The sequence below is a fragment of the Syngnathus leptorhynchus genome, chromosome 22, assembly GCF_054491065.1.
Source record: "Syngnathus leptorhynchus isolate UIUO chromosome 22, UIUO_Slep, whole genome shotgun sequence".
Lineage (NCBI taxonomy): Eukaryota > Metazoa > Chordata > Actinopteri > Syngnathiformes > Syngnathidae > Syngnathus > Syngnathus leptorhynchus.
This window is the reverse complement of record NC_141216.1, coordinates 1,449,848-1,468,176: the sequence shown is the minus strand read 5'-3', so window position 1 is coordinate 1,468,176 and position 18,329 is coordinate 1,449,848. Positions and strand designations below refer to the sequence as shown.

The 18,329-nt window shown below is 42.4% G+C and overlaps 5 protein-coding genes, 1 long non-coding RNA gene and 3 other non-coding genes across 9 annotated transcripts; 6 read left to right on the top strand and 3 right to left on the bottom strand.

The window, feature by feature from the left end:
* Positions 1 to 149: 149 nt before the first annotated feature.
* tfam (transcription factor A, mitochondrial) lies at positions 150 to 2,499 on the top strand. The gene is made up of 7 exons (XM_085904710.1): positions 150 to 448; positions 964 to 1,100; positions 1,166 to 1,236; positions 1,389 to 1,538; positions 1,642 to 1,737; positions 1,834 to 1,890; positions 1,972 to 2,499. Exons 1-7 carry the CDS (start codon positions 363 to 365, stop codon positions 2,227 to 2,229), a joined length of 855 nt encoding a protein of 284 aa, XP_085760836.1. The 5' UTR covers positions 150 to 362; the 3' UTR covers positions 2,230 to 2,499.
* LOC147039145 (DNA-directed RNA polymerase III subunit RPC4-like) lies at positions 2,048 to 5,461 on the bottom strand. The gene is made up of 8 exons (XM_085904709.1): positions 4,808 to 5,461; positions 4,681 to 4,727; positions 4,301 to 4,455; positions 4,084 to 4,241; positions 3,878 to 3,953; positions 3,584 to 3,807; positions 3,352 to 3,504; positions 2,048 to 3,288 (listed from the first exon to the last, which is right to left on the bottom strand). The coding sequence occupies exons 1-8, from the start codon at positions 5,000 to 5,002 to the stop codon at positions 3,151 to 3,153; spliced, it is 1,146 nt and encodes a 381-aa protein (XP_085760835.1). The 5' UTR covers positions 5,003 to 5,461; the 3' UTR covers positions 2,048 to 3,150.
* On the top strand, positions 4,344 to 5,627 carry LOC147039144 (uncharacterized). The gene is made up of 3 exons (XR_015063455.1): positions 4,344 to 4,478; positions 4,624 to 4,755; positions 4,823 to 5,627. It is a non-coding gene; the product is annotated as an uncharacterized LOC147039144 (long non-coding RNA).
* A 259-nt stretch (positions 5,628 to 5,886) lies between these two features.
* Positions 5,887 to 10,696, top strand: LOC147039143 (cerebellar degeneration-related protein 2-like). The gene is made up of 6 exons (XM_085904707.1): positions 5,887 to 6,198; positions 7,441 to 7,553; positions 7,621 to 7,769; positions 7,845 to 8,009; positions 8,097 to 8,304; positions 8,366 to 10,696. The coding sequence occupies exons 1-6, from the start codon at positions 6,120 to 6,122 to the stop codon at positions 9,119 to 9,121; spliced, it is 1,470 nt and encodes a 489-aa protein (XP_085760833.1). The 5' UTR covers positions 5,887 to 6,119; the 3' UTR covers positions 9,122 to 10,696.
* Positions 10,697 to 11,216: 520 nt separating this feature from the next.
* Positions 11,217 to 11,289, top strand: trnar-ucg (transfer RNA arginine (anticodon UCG)). The gene has a single exon. It is a non-coding gene; the product is annotated as a tRNA-Arg (tRNA).
* A 137-nt stretch (positions 11,290 to 11,426) lies between these two features.
* trnam-cau (transfer RNA methionine (anticodon CAU)) lies at positions 11,427 to 11,498 on the top strand. The gene has a single exon. It is a non-coding gene; the product is annotated as a tRNA-Met (tRNA).
* Positions 11,499 to 11,831: 333 nt separating this feature from the next.
* On the bottom strand, positions 11,832 to 12,971 carry mrpl58 (mitochondrial ribosomal protein L58). Its single transcript, XM_085904175.1, has 6 exons — positions 12,802 to 12,971; positions 12,684 to 12,708; positions 12,545 to 12,604; positions 12,391 to 12,473; positions 12,151 to 12,320; positions 11,832 to 11,981 (listed from the first exon to the last, which is right to left on the bottom strand). The coding sequence occupies exons 1-6, from the start codon at positions 12,964 to 12,966 to the stop codon at positions 11,897 to 11,899; spliced, it is 588 nt and encodes a 195-aa protein (XP_085760301.1). The 5' UTR covers positions 12,967 to 12,971; the 3' UTR covers positions 11,832 to 11,896.
* Positions 12,972 to 13,132: 161 nt separating this feature from the next.
* On the bottom strand, positions 13,133 to 13,204 carry trnaq-cug (transfer RNA glutamine (anticodon CUG)). Its single transcript has one exon. It is a non-coding gene; the product is annotated as a tRNA-Gln (tRNA).
* Positions 13,205 to 13,418: 214 nt separating this feature from the next.
* On the top strand, positions 13,419 to 18,291 carry daglb (diacylglycerol lipase, beta). Its single transcript, XM_085903473.1, has 15 exons — positions 13,419 to 14,013; positions 14,097 to 14,248; positions 14,371 to 14,545; positions 14,605 to 14,872; positions 14,940 to 15,062; positions 15,156 to 15,283; positions 15,352 to 15,478; positions 15,544 to 15,627; positions 15,693 to 15,770; positions 15,844 to 15,924; positions 16,009 to 16,136; positions 16,335 to 16,403; positions 16,715 to 16,787; positions 16,865 to 17,118; positions 17,369 to 18,291. The coding sequence occupies exons 1-15, from the start codon at positions 13,919 to 13,921 to the stop codon at positions 17,562 to 17,564; spliced, it is 2,031 nt and encodes a 676-aa protein (XP_085759599.1). The 5' UTR covers positions 13,419 to 13,918; the 3' UTR covers positions 17,565 to 18,291.
* Positions 18,292 to 18,329: the final 38 nt, after the last annotated feature.

The window sequence follows — 18,329 nt, the reverse complement described above, 5'->3', positions numbered from 1 at the left end:
ATTGTAATGCTATTTTTCATAAAACAAATATAGATACTTGGTTGGTGCAATGTGTTGGAGAAAATAATTCGAATAAAAATGTCTTTAGTCTGAAATGGATTCGATAGTCATAAAAGAAGCATTTATCATGTACGCTCATTGTTTTATCCTCCAGTCCACTCGGTGGCGCTACAACAAATTTTAGTTGCTACCCACAATCCACCGGGGCTGACTAAAGGCGCCTTTAGCTGCAGATTGTTGTGCTGCATGTGTGCAGGACTGAAGGATATCGCATGCATGAATAATCCAATCGTATTGGAATTATTTGCTCTTGATTTTTTATTGATCCACCCGACGACATTGTAGGTGCAAAGAACGCCGGCATGGCTCCGTTCGGTTTAGTGACTGCAAGTGTCAGTCTTCTGGCCAAGTCCTTCAATTTCTTCACTTGCACAAACACTCTTGCAAGGTAGATCACTTTGCTTCAACTAACTTTGTACTCGAGGAGCTTTTAGGAGAAGTAATAATGTTGCAGTTGGCGACAAAGCTAACAATAGCCCAATCATTGCTTGTATTATGTGCAGCAACCTTTATTCATAAAATGATTTTTTGTTTGTTTGCATGATTAGTGCAGTATTTGACAATGTTTACATATGAGTAAGAACACTACAATATGATTCTTTCCGAAACTATTTGAAATTATATCACAAGGGAAACTTTATAAGATTGTGCATTTCTTGGTTGTGGGGGTAATTTGCACAATAATACTTGACTGAATGATCCAAATGCAACAGTTGAAGTCTAAATGACTGAACTATCCTCCAAAATGCTCCTTTTCAATGCTGGAAGTTGCTCCTTGTGTTTTGACCTTCACTCATTAGCCAGGAAGTCCATAGCAGTGGCTGAGCTGCACTGTGATTGTTTCCAGCAGGGCTGGCTATTCAAGTCCAGTAAATAGTCATATTTGTATCTTTGGTCTACCAGAGTCGTCGTCCGTAGCGCGTACAGGAACCAAGTCAAATGCTTGTCCACCCAAGCCAATGAGCGTCCAAAGAAGCCTCTCAATGGATACATGAGATACGTCATGCAGCAGAAGCCAATCCTCGCAAGTCAGAACCCAGGTAACATCTCCAATCATCTCACTGAGCAGCATGTGCATCTTTTCTCATGATGATGTTTTCTTTAGACGTCAAAGTAATCGATATCGTCAGCAAGATTGCCCAGGAGTGGAGAGTAATGAAACCAGAGCAAAAGCAGGTAGTTCATCATCGCCACACTGGAATTGTAATCCTTGAAAGTCATCTGATCATATTTTATCATTTATATTTTGAAATGGTTCAGCCGTAATACAATATGTACAAATGTGAAAGTCAGTGGACGTAATGGCCCGATTGCTATTTTCCACGAAGTCGTACGAAGAGGCATTTCTGCGGGACAATGAACAGTTTAAGAAAGAGCTACAGCGCTACAAGGAGCAGTTGACCCCGGCGCAGATCGAGCAACAAGTCATCGAGAAGAGGGACAGGTTGGCCAGGAGGAAGGCCATCCGCAAAAAGAGGGTAAGATGACTCTGATGTCATTTTCAGTCAACGAGAAGAACAATATTCATCAGAATGCTCGAAAAGATGACTTTACTGCTTGAATATTTTTGATGTGATTTAGGAAGCAACCACTATGGGGAAGCCAAAACGTCCTCGCTCGGCATTCAACATCTATATGTCCGAACATTTTGAGGAAACCAAAGGAGCAAACACACAGGTTAGTATTACCAACTATTTTATTTGTGTGCATGCTTACTCGTTTATTTTTTGGAACACGTCATGATGAATTTGTATTTCATGTGTTGTGTTTTAGACAAAGATGAAGATTCTGTATGATGAATGGAAAAATCTTTTGGGAAATCAGAAGCAGGTGGGCCTTATTGATTCTAAAAATATTTCTTTTCTGTGGCCAATTTGAATTGTTGTGCACAAAATGTATCAATTGTTCCAGGTCTATACACAGCTGGCCGAGGATGATAAAATCCGCTACAAGAATGAGATCAAGTCATGGGAAGAGCACATGATGGAAATTGGACGAAATGACCTGCTCAGAGACAAGACTATCTCCAGCCAGAAGCGACAGGCTGCACAAGCTGAAAAGGCCAAGAAAAAAAAGAAAACAGTCGTCAAGAAGCTAACCCCCAAAGCCAAATCAAGAACTGCTAAGATGACAAAAAGCACTGTTGCAAAAGCTGCCAAAAAGACTTAATCTTTCTTTTTTTAGCGGAATCTTATGTTCCAAGTGTTATAGACTACTACTAACACAGGTCTGTGTTTTGTTGGTTTCTCCTCTCATTTGGAGTTGCAGAAAAATTGTTGCGGTTCAGCAGAAATTAAAGGCTGGAAACATCATCAACTTTCTTGCTGTACAGGCTTCACTTTCTGGAATCACATTTATTTAGAACATACTCTTAGGATTTATACATTATTAGCATTACCGTCCTTTTTGTATTTTTTTTAAATAAAAAATGACATCCACTTTGTGTTGTTATGTCAAATGACATCGACCTGACACCTGCATTGAGGAAAAAAAGGGGGAAGAACACAAAAAAAATTCTCTGGCAGGAAAATGATCAATTATATTTATGAAGTGCACAACTGTTTAAGATTTCACCGCCATTTTTTGAATAATTGGAGTCAATATTTTCAAAACTTTTAACAAGTGCCTACACTGAAACTGTTCAACATGAGCAGAGTACATACAAAACATTTCAATACGTGACAAAAAGAACCGTTCACTATACAAACGTTTTGACCTCGTCGCTTTAACTGCGTAACTGCTATTGAAAACCATAGCATGGCAAAAAAAAGTAAAAAGCAGTGGAATAATTCTAGCTCACACCTAAACAACTTCCAAATTTGTATTTGTAGTCATTCAATTACTAAAAGGATACAAATTGGAATCATAAGAAAAATACATCTGAACCATTTTCAAACCCCTTTTTTAAATATTTACAACATGTTTTTTTCAAACATTTATAACATGTCAATAATAAATATTGGAAACAGGACATAACTGACGATTGTTTATTCAAACTAGCACTCGGGGCTTATTAGCTGCCTAATAGATCAATGAAAAACTACGTCAATAAAACCCTCGTGCTGTCATCGTCATCTGCTGATGAGATGATCAGGATCCTTGTTGCTCTTGTGGTAATTGTTCCAATAAAGTTTGGAAATTTGGAGATACGACCAGTTTATGTTTGATGTTTCCTAACACCATCATGTCTCCAGTTTTACTGCCGGACAGATTCACAGACACCAGTTGCTGAAGAAAAAATACATAAATTCATTAATATTACTTCCCTGACAAACACACAAATTGAATTACCTGAAGGAATGACAAAGCAGATCCATTCGTGATGTCCATGACAATGTCGCCCAGCTTCATCTCCACCTTTCCGGACTTGCGTATTTGGAGTTTCCCCAGAAATCCCTCGGGGAATTCTGCCAGCCCAGGTGAGCTCTTCGCCGAAGGAGACTCCTGGAGAGACACGGCAAACTATGGATGAGGGACGGATGGGATTCCTTGATAGGAATAGAAATGCACCTTGTTGACTCACTTGTGCTTTCCCATGCAGAGGCTTCTTCTCCTTGGCTTTCTCAAATCTCGGTTGGGTTTTTTGCGCTCTCACGGGCATACAGTCAGGTAACTGCATGAAGAAGAGCTCCTCCTCTCCAGACAGGCAGAGATTGTGCAGTATCTCCACCAAAGATGGCTGCTCTCCGTTGTATTCGGTTTTAAGTCCACTGGATGGCGATTGCAGAAGACGTTTCTCTTGGCTTGCTTTAAAACAAGAGCAGGATCAAATCATGAAATAGGGATCCGATGTTTATTTCGAGGTTGCTTTTCTTACATGTGCTCGTCTGACCAAGAGGTAACTGGATAGGTTTCAGCTTGGCGTCATTCTTCAACGTGGGATCGCATATGAACTGGCCAAGCACATGCAATCATAAACAATGTTGAGAATTATTTTTATTTTTTTTCTCGTGAAAGCCAAAATTGAATTTACAAAATCACTGCCGTGATCCTAGTTTAGGATTTGGTGTGATTTGAACTCACATCATCTCTTTGTAGTATTCTGAGGAGTTCATCTTCCTCTTCATCATAGTCTTGCGGCTCCTCTTTGATAGGTTTACATTTAGGAGATTTGGTGGTGTCACACACTTGTGCAGCAGCAGCAGAAGTAGAAGCAGCAGCAGAAGCAGCACCGCCCCAGCCTGGCAGATGAAAATTGTGAAAGGTGCAGCAAAGACACAATGTGGCAATAGACAAGCACCTGTTTTGCGCGGTGTGTCAGCAGGACCCTGTTCAAAGATGGAGTGAGACTGGATGGTCTGTGGCTTCTCTTTCCTCCTGCTTCTGGTCTCTCTTCTTTTAGCATCCTTCTGTTTCCTCTCTCTTTTTGGCATCACTTGGATCTCTTCCTTTAATCTGGAATGATGGATTCCAAGCAGGTAAATGCACCGGTCAACCATTTTTTAGATCTCGACTGGATTTTTGCCACTGATTGTGAATATACTCAAAACAATCAAAATGCCTTTTTTTAATGAGTGTCAAAGATACCAAATGTGCTTTTGACCAGTGTTTTTTTTTTTACAGAACACAAAAAAATTCGATGATATTGGACTTTAGCCATCTTGAATGATGACCACTTACTCATCTTTGCTTTTCCTCACAGCATTGACGTTTGGCTCAAAGGTTTTCTTGGGAGAAAAGAGAGAGACAGAAAAGGTGACATGAAGCAACCCGATGTTTGAAAGGTATTCACAGCAATACTTCGTACCTTTGTTTTCTTCAGGGCACCTCCAAGTGTCAGATCCCGATTTCGAAGAGACGGCAGTCTTCGAGGTGCTGTTGGGCAAGGCACACAACCGAGACCAAGTCCGTACAGTCCCCTGCTCGCAGGAAGACTCAAACTACTAGCTCCACTGTTAGTGGCAGAACAACAGGGGACCTCTTCTGCCTCCTTCTTTTCCATAATTCAAGACTTTATGTCTGCAAGGACGGCATTTGTGTCATATTTCTGCAAATGGCTGCTAATGCTTTTGTTTTCACATGATTGAAATCTACAGTAGTTTTCAAAGTTAAAACGTTTTTCTTTGAAATGCACTTTTACGAGATGATTATAGCCAAGTGATGGTGAGGACAAACAGAAAGAAAAAAAAAAACGCTCAAAGCTCGTTTGTCCCAAATGCTACAACTTCCGGGCAGGCGACTGAAACTCCGATTGTTGCAGTGGGTCGCTCGCTCGCTCGCTCGCTCGTATGTGAGATTTCCCTTCCGCCTTGTGTGTCTTTTTCTTGTGTCCAACGTCCCATAGGATTGGAGTCGCTTGCGGTTGCAGAAAGCAAAGTGCTAGTTTCTCTTAGCACTTACATCCTGTCGTGTTTACCTCCTGTTGTTGTCGTCTTATAAGGCAATACCCGATGACAGCCACAAGAGGGCAGCAATGTGTTAAAATAACCGTTGCATAGAAATAATGTTGATTATATTTACTGGAAACACGTAAATACGGGCTTAATTAAGCTATAACGTCAATTATTATTAGCAATATTAAATTGATGTACATGATCTGTAAAGAATAAAAAAATAAGTCAAGGCTGTCCAGGTGCCGCACCGGAAGTTGTATTAAGAGCCCAAGTTGCATTCTAAAATAAAATCATTTTGAAACATTTATGCAAAACTATTGTTTTCAACAATACCACATGGATGTTGAAATATAATTTCTTGGTCATCACTTCATTTACGTGGATTTATGTCTTTTTTTATTTTTATTTTTAATTGGCTCTCGCAGAGCTTTCTCAGCGCCTTACCGTAACGCAGATGTTCGCAAACTAAGTGGAGGCTGATTTCATTTCATGTGGAGATAGGCTGGCCTGAGCGCAATGACAGGAAGTGTTCCTCTTGCAACATCACTGCACTGCACTCCACTGCACTGCCACGTCTCTGCAGCACACATCGGGATGGGCAGTGGGGGATGAGGGAGTGACGGAGGAAGGAAATAGCAACATCCACAAAGGCAGCCCTGCCTGCATGCCTGGCCGGCTTTCTTGCAGAATTCAGAGGGATCTCGTCGCTGTCTCATATCTTCACCCATGCTAAACTCGGGCACAATGGACGAATTCGTTACCGAGGAAGAAGAGCCTTGGTACGACCAGCGGGACTTGGAGCAAGGTAAGATCCGCAGGCAGCATCCTGGCAAGAAGCGGCTGCAGCCGGCCAGCCGGCCACCGGTCGGTGACGTTGCTCAGTGGCACTCGCATTCCAAAGACTCAATGTCATGCACATTGTATTTCTTAGTGGCATAGTCCTAAACATGTCTTAAAAGCAGCCAGTGTCTGTGTTTTTCCCACAACAAAGCACTGAACGGTTGCCAAGTGGAGCATTTGCTCAGCTGGAAATGGTGAATTCCAGTATCTTGTACTTGCATTGGATAAATCTGTGCTTGAAATCAAATGAAAGATATTTGGAAATGAAAGATCCACACAAAGCCATCTCAGATGAAAACTTGCTGTTATTAACACCAATGACAATGCCACTTAGCTGATTTGCAGTCTCCTTTTTGTTGCTCACTCACTGTGCCAAGTCATCCGAATAATATATTTCTGAAGGTGGGTGAACTTGTGCTGGATTTGTCTTACTTTGGCTCACACACTGCACAAATGACTGTGTACGCAAAGTTCAAAGTAGCCAAACTTAGTGTGAGCCATTGTAATTCCTGATGTTATGGTAGCTCACGTTACAGCTCCAACAGCAGGAAAACAACAGTCATTTGCATGCATCTTTGTTTGGGCCTATTGTGTTTTCCCTACTGGCTGAATTCCAGGAAGCAAATGCTAAGAATGGGCAAATGAGTTCAAGTTGAAGTGTTGGAGCAAGCACAGAGTAATGTAGATCTCACCTTAAACATCACGATTAAGGCAGATATCGATATAATTGTTGATCTATCCAACAAAATGAATGCCTGCATCACACGAGAGGAGGAACAGAAGATGTCTTGTTTTCCACATTCCAGTCACTGGGGTGACACGTAGTCATATTGCCTTTGGAAGAAACTAACAGGGACAAGAAACGCACCTTTTCTGTATTTTTTTTTTATATATATTAAGATATTCAATCGCAGGAATTCGCAGAATCACGCAGGAAATTAATTTGAGCATTTGACATTTGATGCTTCAGGCCTGTCCAGACATTGCAATATTTTCTAATGTAATTATTAGTATTGATTGATCTACTTCCTCTTTTGTCTTTTTTGCTTTCAGCTGTTTGACTCTCGAAAGAGAAACGGACAAATGGAGAGATGCTAAGAATGTTTTTGTCTTTGACTTTCAAGGGCTTCCAATGACTTGGTTGAGGTCCTCGATCATTTGAGGCATCTATTTCTTCCACCGTGATCTTAATCTTTCTCGTTTATAGACCTCCACCTGGCTGCAGAGCTAGGAAAGACCTTGCTGGAGAGGAACAAGGAGCTGGAGGACTCCCTGCAGCAGATGTACATCACCAATGAAGAGCAAGTGCACGAAATTGAGGTGGAATAAACAGTGACTGCGATAGATCTGCTACAGATCAAATCAACCGTATGTGTTTCTCGCACAGTACCTGTCCAAACAGCTGGAGGTGCTTCGAGAGATGAACGAACAGCACGCCAAAGTCTACGAGCAACTGGATGGTACGGCGAGGGAGCTCGAACACACCAACCAAACGCTCGTGACTGACGGTAAAGTCTCGCAGCAAAAGATAGAGAGGTAAACTTTCATTCAAACGTGTTACCGTTCTACTCGATTGAATTCCATTCAATACGTTCCTGCCTTTCGGATCAGGTTGACCGGGATCATTGAGACATTACAGAATCAGGTGGAGACCCTTTCACGCCAGGTGGAGCAGTTGCGCTCAGTGGAACAGCTCCGAGTCAAAAGGGAGAAGAGGGAACGACGCAAGACCATCCACTCCTTCCCTTGTCTGAGGGAACTTTGCACAGCACCCAGGTATGCTGCTCTCACGACTGGATCGGCCCCGTGTTGGTTCTGCGTCACTCATTGCTTGTCTGCTCGCTTCTACTTTAACCGCGTCAGGTACGAAGACGAGTTTGTGGTGGGCAGGGCCGAAAGCTTTACTTTGGAGCCCAAGCGTCAGCCCTTCGAAGAGGAGAACAAGCACCTGAGAGAGGCCGTGTCAGCTTTGCGAACGGCTATCCGGGCAGAGCGAGGACGCAGAGAATGTGTGGAGAAGGAGTGCCATCTGCTCCTCGCGGACTTCTCACGCCTGCAGACACGCGTTCAGGTGATTGTGGCACTATTTCTTTCGTGTTACCGCTTATCTTACGACTTTTTTGGAATCCAAGGATGCTGAGAGTTGCCAAGCCAGGGTGCGGGAACTGGAGGTGGAGCTACAAGAGCTACAGCAGCTACGCCGCAGCCGGACTTTCCTTCTGGGGAACGAGGACGACGGCGTAACCTTGACCCAGACTGTCCTCAATCGCACCCCGGAGACCGACACCTTCCTGGAGGAGGAGGTCGGCGAGACGGGAGGAGGCGTTCGGGAGGAGGCCGAGGGCGGAAGCGGCGTGAACGGGGAGGCTCTCCCCGAATCGAACCCGGTGAGAAAAAGCTGTAGCGACACGGCACTCAACGCCATGGTGGCGCGGGATGCCTCTGGCCGCAGAAGAGGAAGCTACGCGCTTCACGCCAACAGCGTGAGGAAGAGAGGGATGTCCATCCTCAGGGAAGTGGACGAGCAGTACCACGCCTTACTGGAAAAATACGAGGAGCTGCTGGGAAAATGCAGACGCCACGAGGAAAGCCTTTGCCACGCCGGCGTCCAGACCTCCCGACCCGTTTCCCGAGACCCTTCCATGAAAGACTGCGCTATGGGCCGCGCCCCCGCTCCTCCGCCCACTCCCACCCAGTCGCCGTCCACACCGGAAGCCATCGAGATGATTGGCAAGCAAGTGGAGGCGGTGGATAAGCGTCTGGGGCAGAACGCTCCAGAGTACAAGGCTCTCTTCAAGGAGATATTCTCTCGTATCCAGAAGACCAAAATGGAGATTAAATCGACAAAATCCGGCAAATCAGGCAAATCGGGCAAATCAAGTAAATAGTTAGGTGTCTGCTTTTAGAGTGGCAGTAGTTTGTGCTTCTGCGCTGTGTAACTCCATGATCCAAATCCAATAGTCCGTCTTGCCTGCTTTAGTACTACAAATGGGGGGTTAAAAATAAAATCTGTAGTCATCTTTAGTCTTATAACAAAGTACACTGGCAAAACCTCCACCAAGGCAGACCAGTCCTACAATATTTTAAAAATGCTACGCAATTCCAACAGCAAAATAATATCAGGAAAAATGGAATGGCACACAATAGAATAGAAACCTCAATCAAGTTCAAAAGATGATGTGTGGCGCCATAGTTGTGCTTTCTGCAATTAGCAGCATGAACAAAGCACAAGTTGCTGATTCGTTGCCTTATTGTCAATTTACATAAGTCTTGCTTACATAGTACTTCAGAATTCCTCCAAAAAGAAGGCAACAGAATAGGGATCGGACAATCGGACATTTGCATTCCGTTCTTATGGTCGGTCACACGAGCGGGACTAATCCTTTAGTTTCATTTCATACAAATTTGCACCCAGAAAGTGAAAAAAATGCAAAACCCAGGAATAAATGATATTGAACCTACATGCACACTCATGTTCTACAATGAAAGCATGGCAGTAAGTGAGCACGACGTCTGCTTCCGCGTGACGACGTATTTTTACGCCGCACACTATACGTGACCTTAAATGTAAACTAAGTATTCCATTATAACCTGAAAACTCACCACTATATCCACAACTGACATGAATACACATGTGCTATGTTAAACCATGTTGTATTTGAAATGCATTTCTATAAAAAGAACATGTTGACCCCATGGTGCTAGTTTTTATTTTATTTTTTTTATGTATGAATAAGCTTTCATGTTTTACTTGTCAATTCTGACATCTTGTTGACTTTTAGTGGGAGTTGAATCACTCTTAGAATGCGTAATGTGAAATTCTTGTACTTCTTGTGCAGGTTGAGCACATTTAATCTTTGCTCAATTAATCAGGCTTGTCCCATCAGGTAGTAACTGGCATGGTTTGTTTTTTGAAGAATCATCTTATGATGGTATTTCATTGAACAACCTATTTAACGATAGGCATGTTGAGACCAAGGCTTTGCAGCCTACTTGACTGCCTTTTTGCCATTATATAGTATAAAGCTTTATGAATGTTTTTTTTTAAGCATTTTAAGGGTGTGCGATAAGAAGTTGTGAAGGATGGAATTTTTTTTTTAAAATATCCATTTACGGAATAATGTCAGAGAATATGAAAAGCTCTGAATAAATAAGACAGAATGACTGTGATGTATCAAGTGCATTTGAAGCAAACCCCAGTTAGAATGCATTTCAACAAATATTACTGCGATCTTTTTAATCAGTGTTTTTCTTTCATCTTTTGCACTTGGAATCGTTTTGTGCCTCTTTGCTTGTACCTCTGTATATTTCTTTTTTTTACTAATACGGGGTCATTCCATCTATTGATTGCTTTACGTTTACTATCCATTTGTATTATGATTGTGACTCATATTTTGGATTGAGCTTATTACCACTGTCTCAACAAAAAACCATGATAATAAAGCCTTACACTGCAGTCATTGTTATTCATGTATTGCCATAAGTAATTGAAAGTCGTACAACATGCCCTCCGATTTTCTTGCGGGTCAATTTGACCCCATTGAAAGATTTCATGACAACTAAATGATTTACATCATTTTCCTGTTGTTTGTTTTAGTCAAGTGACTTTAACAAGTTGTTGAAACTAAAACAACAGTCAATTAAAACAATAACTTTTGTCACCCTGTGCACATTCTTGTTGTTTGCATATACACACACAATAAATAATCCTATATTAGATACTATAAATATATTTGAGAGGAATTAATTGCACTTAATTGAAACGAGTTCCGTGCTCCTAAAGTAAATGTGCACGCCTCCTAGCTCAACATGGCGTCCTCCGACTCCGTTTTTCCAATCTGCAGCTGAATAAACGCTCCCACAACGTGCACAAGGTATGTCCTATTTTCGATGATTTATTCGTGCATTTTACGTACTTACATGGGTTAGCTTCGTATCTACGTTATCTACATTATATAAAATATTGACACTATATCTCGCCGTGACCGCGTGGCCTAATGGATAAGGCGTCTGACTTCGGATCAGAAGATTGAGGGTTCGAGTCCCTTCGTGGTCGAACTTTTGTTTGGTTAATTAAAGACACTTTTGATTGCGTTTTCAATTTTCAAGAAAGAACTGATTTATATTTGTCAATACTTGAATATTGTGCAAGCACTTGCTACATAAAACATTGGGAATCGCCAAGTCCAACGTAGCAGAGTGGCGCAGCGGAAGCGTGCTGGGCCCATAACCCAGAGGTCGATGGATCGAAACCATCCTCTGCTATCAAAGTTTTTTTTTTTTTCGAAACGGGATTTCATAACATCCATAAAAAGGCTATTCCTCCACTTACTGATCAGTAGTTGTGTGAAATGAACATTTTTCCTAACATTAAAAATAGCACACCGCATACTAGCTTTATGCAGTTCAGTAGTAATTCATTACATTAAAAACATACTGGTAATCATTAAATGGGTAGATTCTGCTCCAGTTCGTGCAAAATCATTATCAGTGTCAAGTAATGCATTTGTCTCCCCAATAGGATGCAGTGTTTACTTATATGAAGGTTCCTCACAGTTTTGGTCACACAATGTTGAGGCAGTGAATTGAGGTGGATTTTTCAAAATGATTTTATTACAAAGAAAACAGAAGAAATACATTAAGCAGTGACAAAGGTTGGTATATTAATCAAAGTCCAGTCGCCTGCTCTGTTTGATAGCAGAATGGAGCTTCTTTTGTCTGATTCGCTCCTTGTTCCTCTTGTCTAGCCTGAAAAACATTTTCCCCATCCAAGAGCCACTCAAAAGAAAGAAACAACAAATGAACTCAATTTAAACTCAATATTTTTGGGATGATCAAGAATGATGCATCTTTTTTTAACAAATCACCACAAAATTAGCAAAATTCTTTCAAATAACTTCGACACATTTTTTCTTACCTTGAGTTCCTGAGGGCGATATCTTCTGGCGTTGCCTCGTGTGGCTTCACGCTGGCTTCAGCAATGATGGCTGAGATCTTCTGTATGCAGTCACCGAAGTTCCTGTGCTGGCTCCTACTCAGCTCTGAGGTTACCATCAACTCGCCAGCCTTGTTGATTCGATTTTTGTTCTGAATTGCAAAACGGGAATGTTTGCTTCAATCCAAATCAAGAAAGCAAGGTTCATGTTCTTTTGCTTACTTTTTCCATGATTTTCTCTCGTACATTTTCTGGGATCCAGTCTGCAGTTAACACATGAAATCTGATCTCCGTTTTTGTGTTGACTGTGGGTTGAAATTAGCATGGTCAGTTTAGAACACCAAATGGATGGTGATCAGTTGGTCAGGTACTTGACCTTTGTTGACATGCTGACCACCAGGGCCACTGCTTCTACTGTAAGACACTGTTAGGCGCTCTAAAGAGCACAAAAGTGATAACAACAATGCAGAAGAAAATGATGAAGACAATATACGTATAGGTTGGCAAAGTTTTACCTACTGGAATGTGTACTTGGACATCCTAAAAAAAAAAAGGTACAAATAAATAGACCCTTGCATTGTCATCATGAAAGTATCTTAGTAGCTCATAGTGTGCAATCATCATGTGACTAACCTGCTCGTTATCTGGCCCACGATTTGCATAACCAGCACTCGGCTGCAGACTGCTTAGTGGACTAGTCCGAACGCACCAAGGTTTTACCGCATGCGGAGACCCGATGAAACGAGCGAGTACATTACCGCAAAGAGAAATACAATATCGAGCCATATGCGCCGCCATGATGTCTTGACGTCACTGGAAATGACGAAATACGGCGTGAACGAGAGGAGTTGTCCCTTTCCACAAAACTGGAGGGGTGAAAAGAGTACATTCTATAAACGGAGATATTTTCTTCATTCGGAGCAGGAATAGTAAACGACATGGATGTTATATTAATTAAAAAGTTAGGTTCCACCGAGATTTGAACTCGGATCGCTGGATTCAGAGTCCAGAGTGCTAACCATTACACCATGGAACCGTCATGCTGCGGCGAGACATATTTTGTGTTATATCACATACACAACCAGAAATGTGCCTCCCCCAGCTAAATTTCAGCTCTGAAATAAATAAATTTGACAAAATAATTAACACTGGTTTATATGAATACGCGCAATAGTAATTTGCGTTACCAAAAGAAAAAGCCTTAAGCGGAACCAATAAAAGCGATCTGTTGCACAGGGTTGCTACACCCAGGTGGACACAGGCTAGGGGCAAAACAAGTCTCTATTTACAATTCTTTGCGATTACTTTCTCGAAACAAATCTGCTGACAGTGTAAAGGATTCATATGTTTGAAAAACGTCGAAACTAACAGTTTGATGACCGATTGAAATCATGATCTTGTAATGACGTATTTGTATCTAACATTAGAAGATAAGAAGCTAGTCACGTAACATCAACAATTCCACCGGCCACCTTAAGCGCCTTAATGACATGAATTAATGTCACTTTAGCACGCAGTGAGTAGTAGTGATTCGAGGAACGTCGTTTTGGCTCTCATTATATGAGTAAACACTCAAGACACTGATGTGTTATTCTGAAATGAGACAGGAATCTCAAGCTCGAATGTTGCAACGTACAATGTGGCGACACTGAATTGTTTTCAGGAAGTGGAGTCATGAACGATCCGAAGCGCCCGTTCAATCGATTTTCGAGCAGTCTTTTGGTCAACATTTCTCCATTTTAATCCCAAAATGCCTGGAATGGTGGTTTTTGGTCGCCGGTGGGGAATCGCCAGTGATGATCTTGTTTTCCCTGGAGCATTCGAACTATTCGTCCGCTTAATTTGGTACGTATGAGTAAATACTATTTGATATCGTAAATGTCGTGGTGACTGACATTTCTCTCTTTCTCCATTGTGTTTTCATTCAGGTGGTTTGGCACCATCATCCTGTATTCTTATCACAAGGGTCATTTTGATTGTAACGGGAAAGGTGTTCTTCACATCTACCTGATTGGACTCCTAGTGGTGCTGGCACTTATCATTTTGTCACTATGTGCCATTGTATATGTCAGTGCTCAAGGTAAAGCTCAGCATTAGAACAACCTCTCTTGCCGTAGACGTTCTTTGTTAATGTGGTCGTGCAGGAGATTGCTTTCTCTGTGGTTTAATTAATCCCACGATTGTGGATTTTTGTGTTTTCAGGTACCATAACAAACCCCGGGTCAAGACGCTCCATGCCCACGCTGGTGTACCTACGGGCTCTTCTTTACGTCCCTGAGCTAGTGTGGGCCTGTCTGGGGGCCGTGTGGGTGTCTGATGACGGCAAAGGTTGCGATCCGGCAACCGTGGGGGCTGTCATCGCAGCAGTGGTTGCCAGGTGGGATGGAAATCATTTCATCCTCTTGCCGTTTTCATACAGCATTTCTCTCCTTACAGTTGGATCATCCTGCTCTTGACGGCTCTGGGCGTGATTTTCGTCTTTGATCCGCTGGGCAATCCTCGACCTTCAGCCGGCGCTATGGAGCCCATAGGCGTGCGACACTTGGAGAGCGGCGGTGGAACTCAGTTCCTCTCCACGGCGCGCTCGCTGGCCATCAAGGTGTGGGAGAGCAGGCTCCGACTTTTGTGCTGTTGCCTGCCGCAGGACGAAAACAACAGAGCGGCGTTCTCCAGCATCTCGCAGCTCGTCAGCGGCTTCTTCTCCGTAAGGCTCATCGACTAATAGCGACGCGCAAGTCTTGTATTGAATGAGGTGTGTGTGTGTGTTGCAGGACACAGACTTGGTTCCCAGTGACATTGCTGCCGGTTTGGCTTTGCTGCATCAGGAACAGGACAAGATGGAGCGAAGCAGAGATCCAGACATCACGATTGATCACAGTCCATCTTCCCCCATAGTAAGTTCTGAACCCCCCCAGCAGATAGTATCCTGCTTGAATGACATTGTTCCGTTACGTTAAGCAGCCTGCAATATGAACTCAAATTTAAAGGAAGAAGATCTCGAGTCAGAGTTGGAGAAAGCCGTCCACTGTATGCATTTTGCTGCTGCGGCCTATGGCTGGCCTTTGTACATTTACTCCAACCTTCTCACCGGGCCCTGCAAACTTAGCGGCGACTGGTATGGTTTGCTTTAGTTCAATCATAAGGGTGTAGTATTTCTAAAAAAAATATATATTTGTGTGTCAGCTGTAGAAGTCGCGCCGCAGAGGATGACATCGTCGGGGGAGACCACCTGGGCTGTCATTTTTCTTCCATTCTGCAAAGTACCGGATTGCAATACAGAGACTTCATTCACGTCAGCTTCCACAATCAGGTACTTTACGTCATTCTTCTGAAAAGTGTGTCATATGACATTGGAATGTTTGTCACGTGCTTTAGATCTACGAGATCCCTTTCTTTGTGGCTCTGGATCACAAGCGAGAGTCCATTCTTGTGGCTGTCAGAGGAACGTTGTCTTTAAAGGTGCGTACTTGAAAATAACATGGGCAAATGTTTGAGGATATGAACCCAATGTGTGTTCCCTAAAGGATGTCCTGACAGATCTTTCCGCTGAATGTGAGAACTTGCCCATTGATGGCGTGACTGGCGCCTGCTACGCTCATAAGGCATGTTCCACCTATGACAAAGTTCTTTTTTTTTTTTTTTTTTTTTTTAACATTTTCTGAATGCATCTTGCAGGGCATCAGCCAGGCTGCATCTTACATTTACAAGAAGGTGGTCAACGACGGAATCCTGAACCAAGCATTTTCCATCGTGCCAGTGAGTGCGGAAAAAGTCTCCCTTATTTCTTGCCATTTCTAAGTCATCAACTATTTCTTCTAGCTGCGTTTTGTTGTTTTGCAGGAGTACAAACTGGTCATTACTGGTCACAGCCTGGGCGCGGGTACAGCTGCAGTGCTTGCCATCCTATTGCGCAAGTCCTTCCCCACCCTTAAGTGCTACGCCTTTTCTCCACCAGGGGGACTCCTGAGGTAAGACTGGCTGAACTAATTGTGAAAGTATGAATGAGCATTAGGGCCCATCATTAAAAAAAAGAAAAAAAAAAAGTAGGCATTTTGTTTTCCAGTTCCAAGTATCCACTTTTTTTTTTATTTGTTGTTTTTTGGAATTAAAAATAAGAGTTTTTGTTCAGGGGAGCTATATATATTCTGTATTTCTTTCATGCACAGCAAAGCCTTAGCTGATTATTCCAAGGACTTTGTGGTCTCTGTTGTACTGGGGAAAGACCTGGTTCCACGGTAAGTCTTTTTACTTTGATAAGTTAGTCCGGTTTTGTCAGCACTGAACTGGTTGAATCATTTTTCAATGGCAAAATTTGGGTGGACTGTGTGTCACCGAAGATAAACAAAGTTTGTGTGATGCCGTTTTCCAAAATGACCTCACTGAATACGCTGTGGCGTTGGGACTTTTAGAGACTCGTGTGTAACGCAGACTATATTTAGCACTGCCCTGCTATTACATGCGTACATAGAGACAAAGACAACTCGCAAGCTAACTTTTTCCATTCCTTTCATTGTCATTTTGAAATCATATTGTCTGTTTTCCATAGATTGAGCCTGCCCAATATGGAGGATCTGAAACGAAAAATCCTCAAGATTGTCTCAAATTGCAATAAACCCAAAGTAAGAACCCTTTCAAGCATCATTTGTGATGACTTGTACCTTAATCTCAGCTGCTTTTTTTCACGTGTGTGTTGCAGTACCGCATCCTTTTGCAGGGATGCTGGTACGAATTGTTTGGTGGGGACCCAGATGACTTTCCCTCTGAAATGGAGAACCGGAGGGAAGAGGAGCTTAGTCTTCCTCTGCTCGGTGAAGAATCACTTTTGATCCGCCATTCGTCATCATACCAAAGCCTGGCGTCGGACGACTCGCCTCTCCATACGGTGCCGCACATGCCTCTCTTCCTCCCTGGACGTGTTCTACATATTATCGAAGATGGGCCCACACGCAGGTTTGCCGCTAGATTTATTTTTTATTCTTTTCTAAAAAGTACATTTCATACTGCACATAAGAGTACAATAAACTAAAATGGAAATGAACGCTTAAAAACATGTGTTAACTGAATATTATTGGTAGTGTTTCTTTTGCTTACCAGCAGAGGGAGCCAACTCACCAATAGTGGTACCAGTACAAAAAAAATGCAGTGGCTGCACTAACATGAAACTTTGTAACGTAGGCAAAATATTTTCCTTTTCTCCCAGATCTTATATATCCAAGGTTCGATACCGCGCCGAGTGGTCGAACGAAATGGCGTTCAGGAGTATTTTGATCAGCCCCAGGATGCTGGCAGATCACATGCCGGATGCTGTGCTTGGAGCGCTCAAGAGTCTGACGAGCGAAAAGCCCTACTCGCTCTGCCCGTCATCCTCAAACCACTACCAGCACAACGTTGTCTGAGTGTACTTCAAAACCAGACCTGTCTACAGAACAAAATCCCACTTCATTGCGAAATAAGGTATTTGGCTTTCTCCGCGTGCGTTCCTATGCCAAAATATTTTTGCACTTTTAGCAACAGACATGTGGAAACGCCATTGTAGTTTCAGTAAGACAGAAAAATTACTGATTTAAGAAAGGCACATTGGATTTGATTTGATTTTTTTTTACCCTTTGCACTTTTAATTATTTTACCATAATGTTTCAATTCTGTGTGAGTCTAAATGGCATGAACTCTGAATATTTGACACATTTGTACGGTATATATGGTATGTTTGTGAGTTTGTGTGAGTGATGGATGTATTTTTGCTGGACACTGCTCAAAGTGACCGACCACTTGTCTTCCTCAGTGGTTGGACTGATCAAGAATGACGCTTTTGTCCGATTGTGTCAATGTTGCGTCTTTGTACAATGTACAGTAATGGTGGTTTGTGTTTTCTTGTTTTGAGACGTCAGGGTGAGCAGTGCCTATGCTTTATGGGGAAACAAATCTGTCCAATTGTTTCAACAGAAAAAAGGCAACCACTTTGTGAATGTAGCTCAGAATTTCTTCATATGTTGCTGTTCAAATCTGTGCAAAGTGACATGCCATGGATTTCTTTCCCCTCTCATAAAGCATGCAGTTTGGAATCAGCTGATGCAGTCACCGTCCAAATTTCATGATGCAAATAAAAGCTTTTGTGTAGTGTAATGACATTCCAGTATTGGATTGTATCACGTTAGCAACGT

Coding starts and splice junctions, on each gene's coding strand:
- tfam (XM_085904710.1), top strand. CDS start 363: ATGGCTCCGTTCGGTTTAGTGACTGCAAGTGTCAGTCTTCTGGCCAAG. Junction 449..963: donor TGCACAAACACTCTTGCAAG/GTAGATCACTTT, acceptor TTGGTCTACCAG/AGTCGTCGTCCGTAGCGCGT. Junction 1,101..1,165: donor CCTCGCAAGTCAGAACCCAG/GTAACATCTCCA, acceptor TGTTTTCTTTAG/ACGTCAAAGTAATCGATATC.
- LOC147039145 (XM_085904709.1), bottom strand. CDS start 5,002: ATGGAAAAGAAGGAGGCAGAAGAGGTCCCCTGTTGTTCTGCCACTAAC. Junction 4,456..4,680: donor GTGAGGAAAAGCAAAGATGA/GTAAGTGGTCAT, acceptor CCATCATTCCAG/ATTAAAGGAAGAGATCCAAG. Junction 3,289..3,351: donor CTGCTTTGTCATTCCTTCAG/GTAATTCAATTT, acceptor TTTTTTCTTCAG/CAACTGGTGTCTGTGAATCT.
- LOC147039143 (XM_085904707.1), top strand. CDS start 6,120: ATGCTAAACTCGGGCACAATGGACGAATTCGTTACCGAGGAAGAAGAG. Junction 7,770..7,844: donor TCGCAGCAAAAGATAGAGAG/GTAAACTTTCAT, acceptor CTTTCGGATCAG/GTTGACCGGGATCATTGAGA. Junction 8,305..8,365: donor GCCTGCAGACACGCGTTCAG/GTGATTGTGGCA, acceptor TTGGAATCCAAG/GATGCTGAGAGTTGCCAAGC.
- mrpl58 (XM_085904175.1), bottom strand. CDS start 12,966: ATGGCGGCGCATATGGCTCGATATTGTATTTCTCTTTGCGGTAATGTA. Junction 12,605..12,683: donor CCAAGTACACATTCCAGTAG/GTAAAACTTTGC, acceptor TGTGCTCTTTAG/AGCGCCTAACAGTGTCTTAC. Junction 12,321..12,390: donor GAGAGAAAATCATGGAAAAA/GTAAGCAAAAGA, acceptor TTTGCAATTCAG/AACAAAAATCGAATCAACAA.
- daglb (XM_085903473.1), top strand. CDS start 13,919: ATGCCTGGAATGGTGGTTTTTGGTCGCCGGTGGGGAATCGCCAGTGAT. Junction 15,479..15,543: donor ACGTCAGCTTCCACAATCAG/GTACTTTACGTC, acceptor CACGTGCTTTAG/ATCTACGAGATCCCTTTCTT. Junction 15,628..15,692: donor GAGGAACGTTGTCTTTAAAG/GTGCGTACTTGA, acceptor TGTTCCCTAAAG/GATGTCCTGACAGATCTTTC.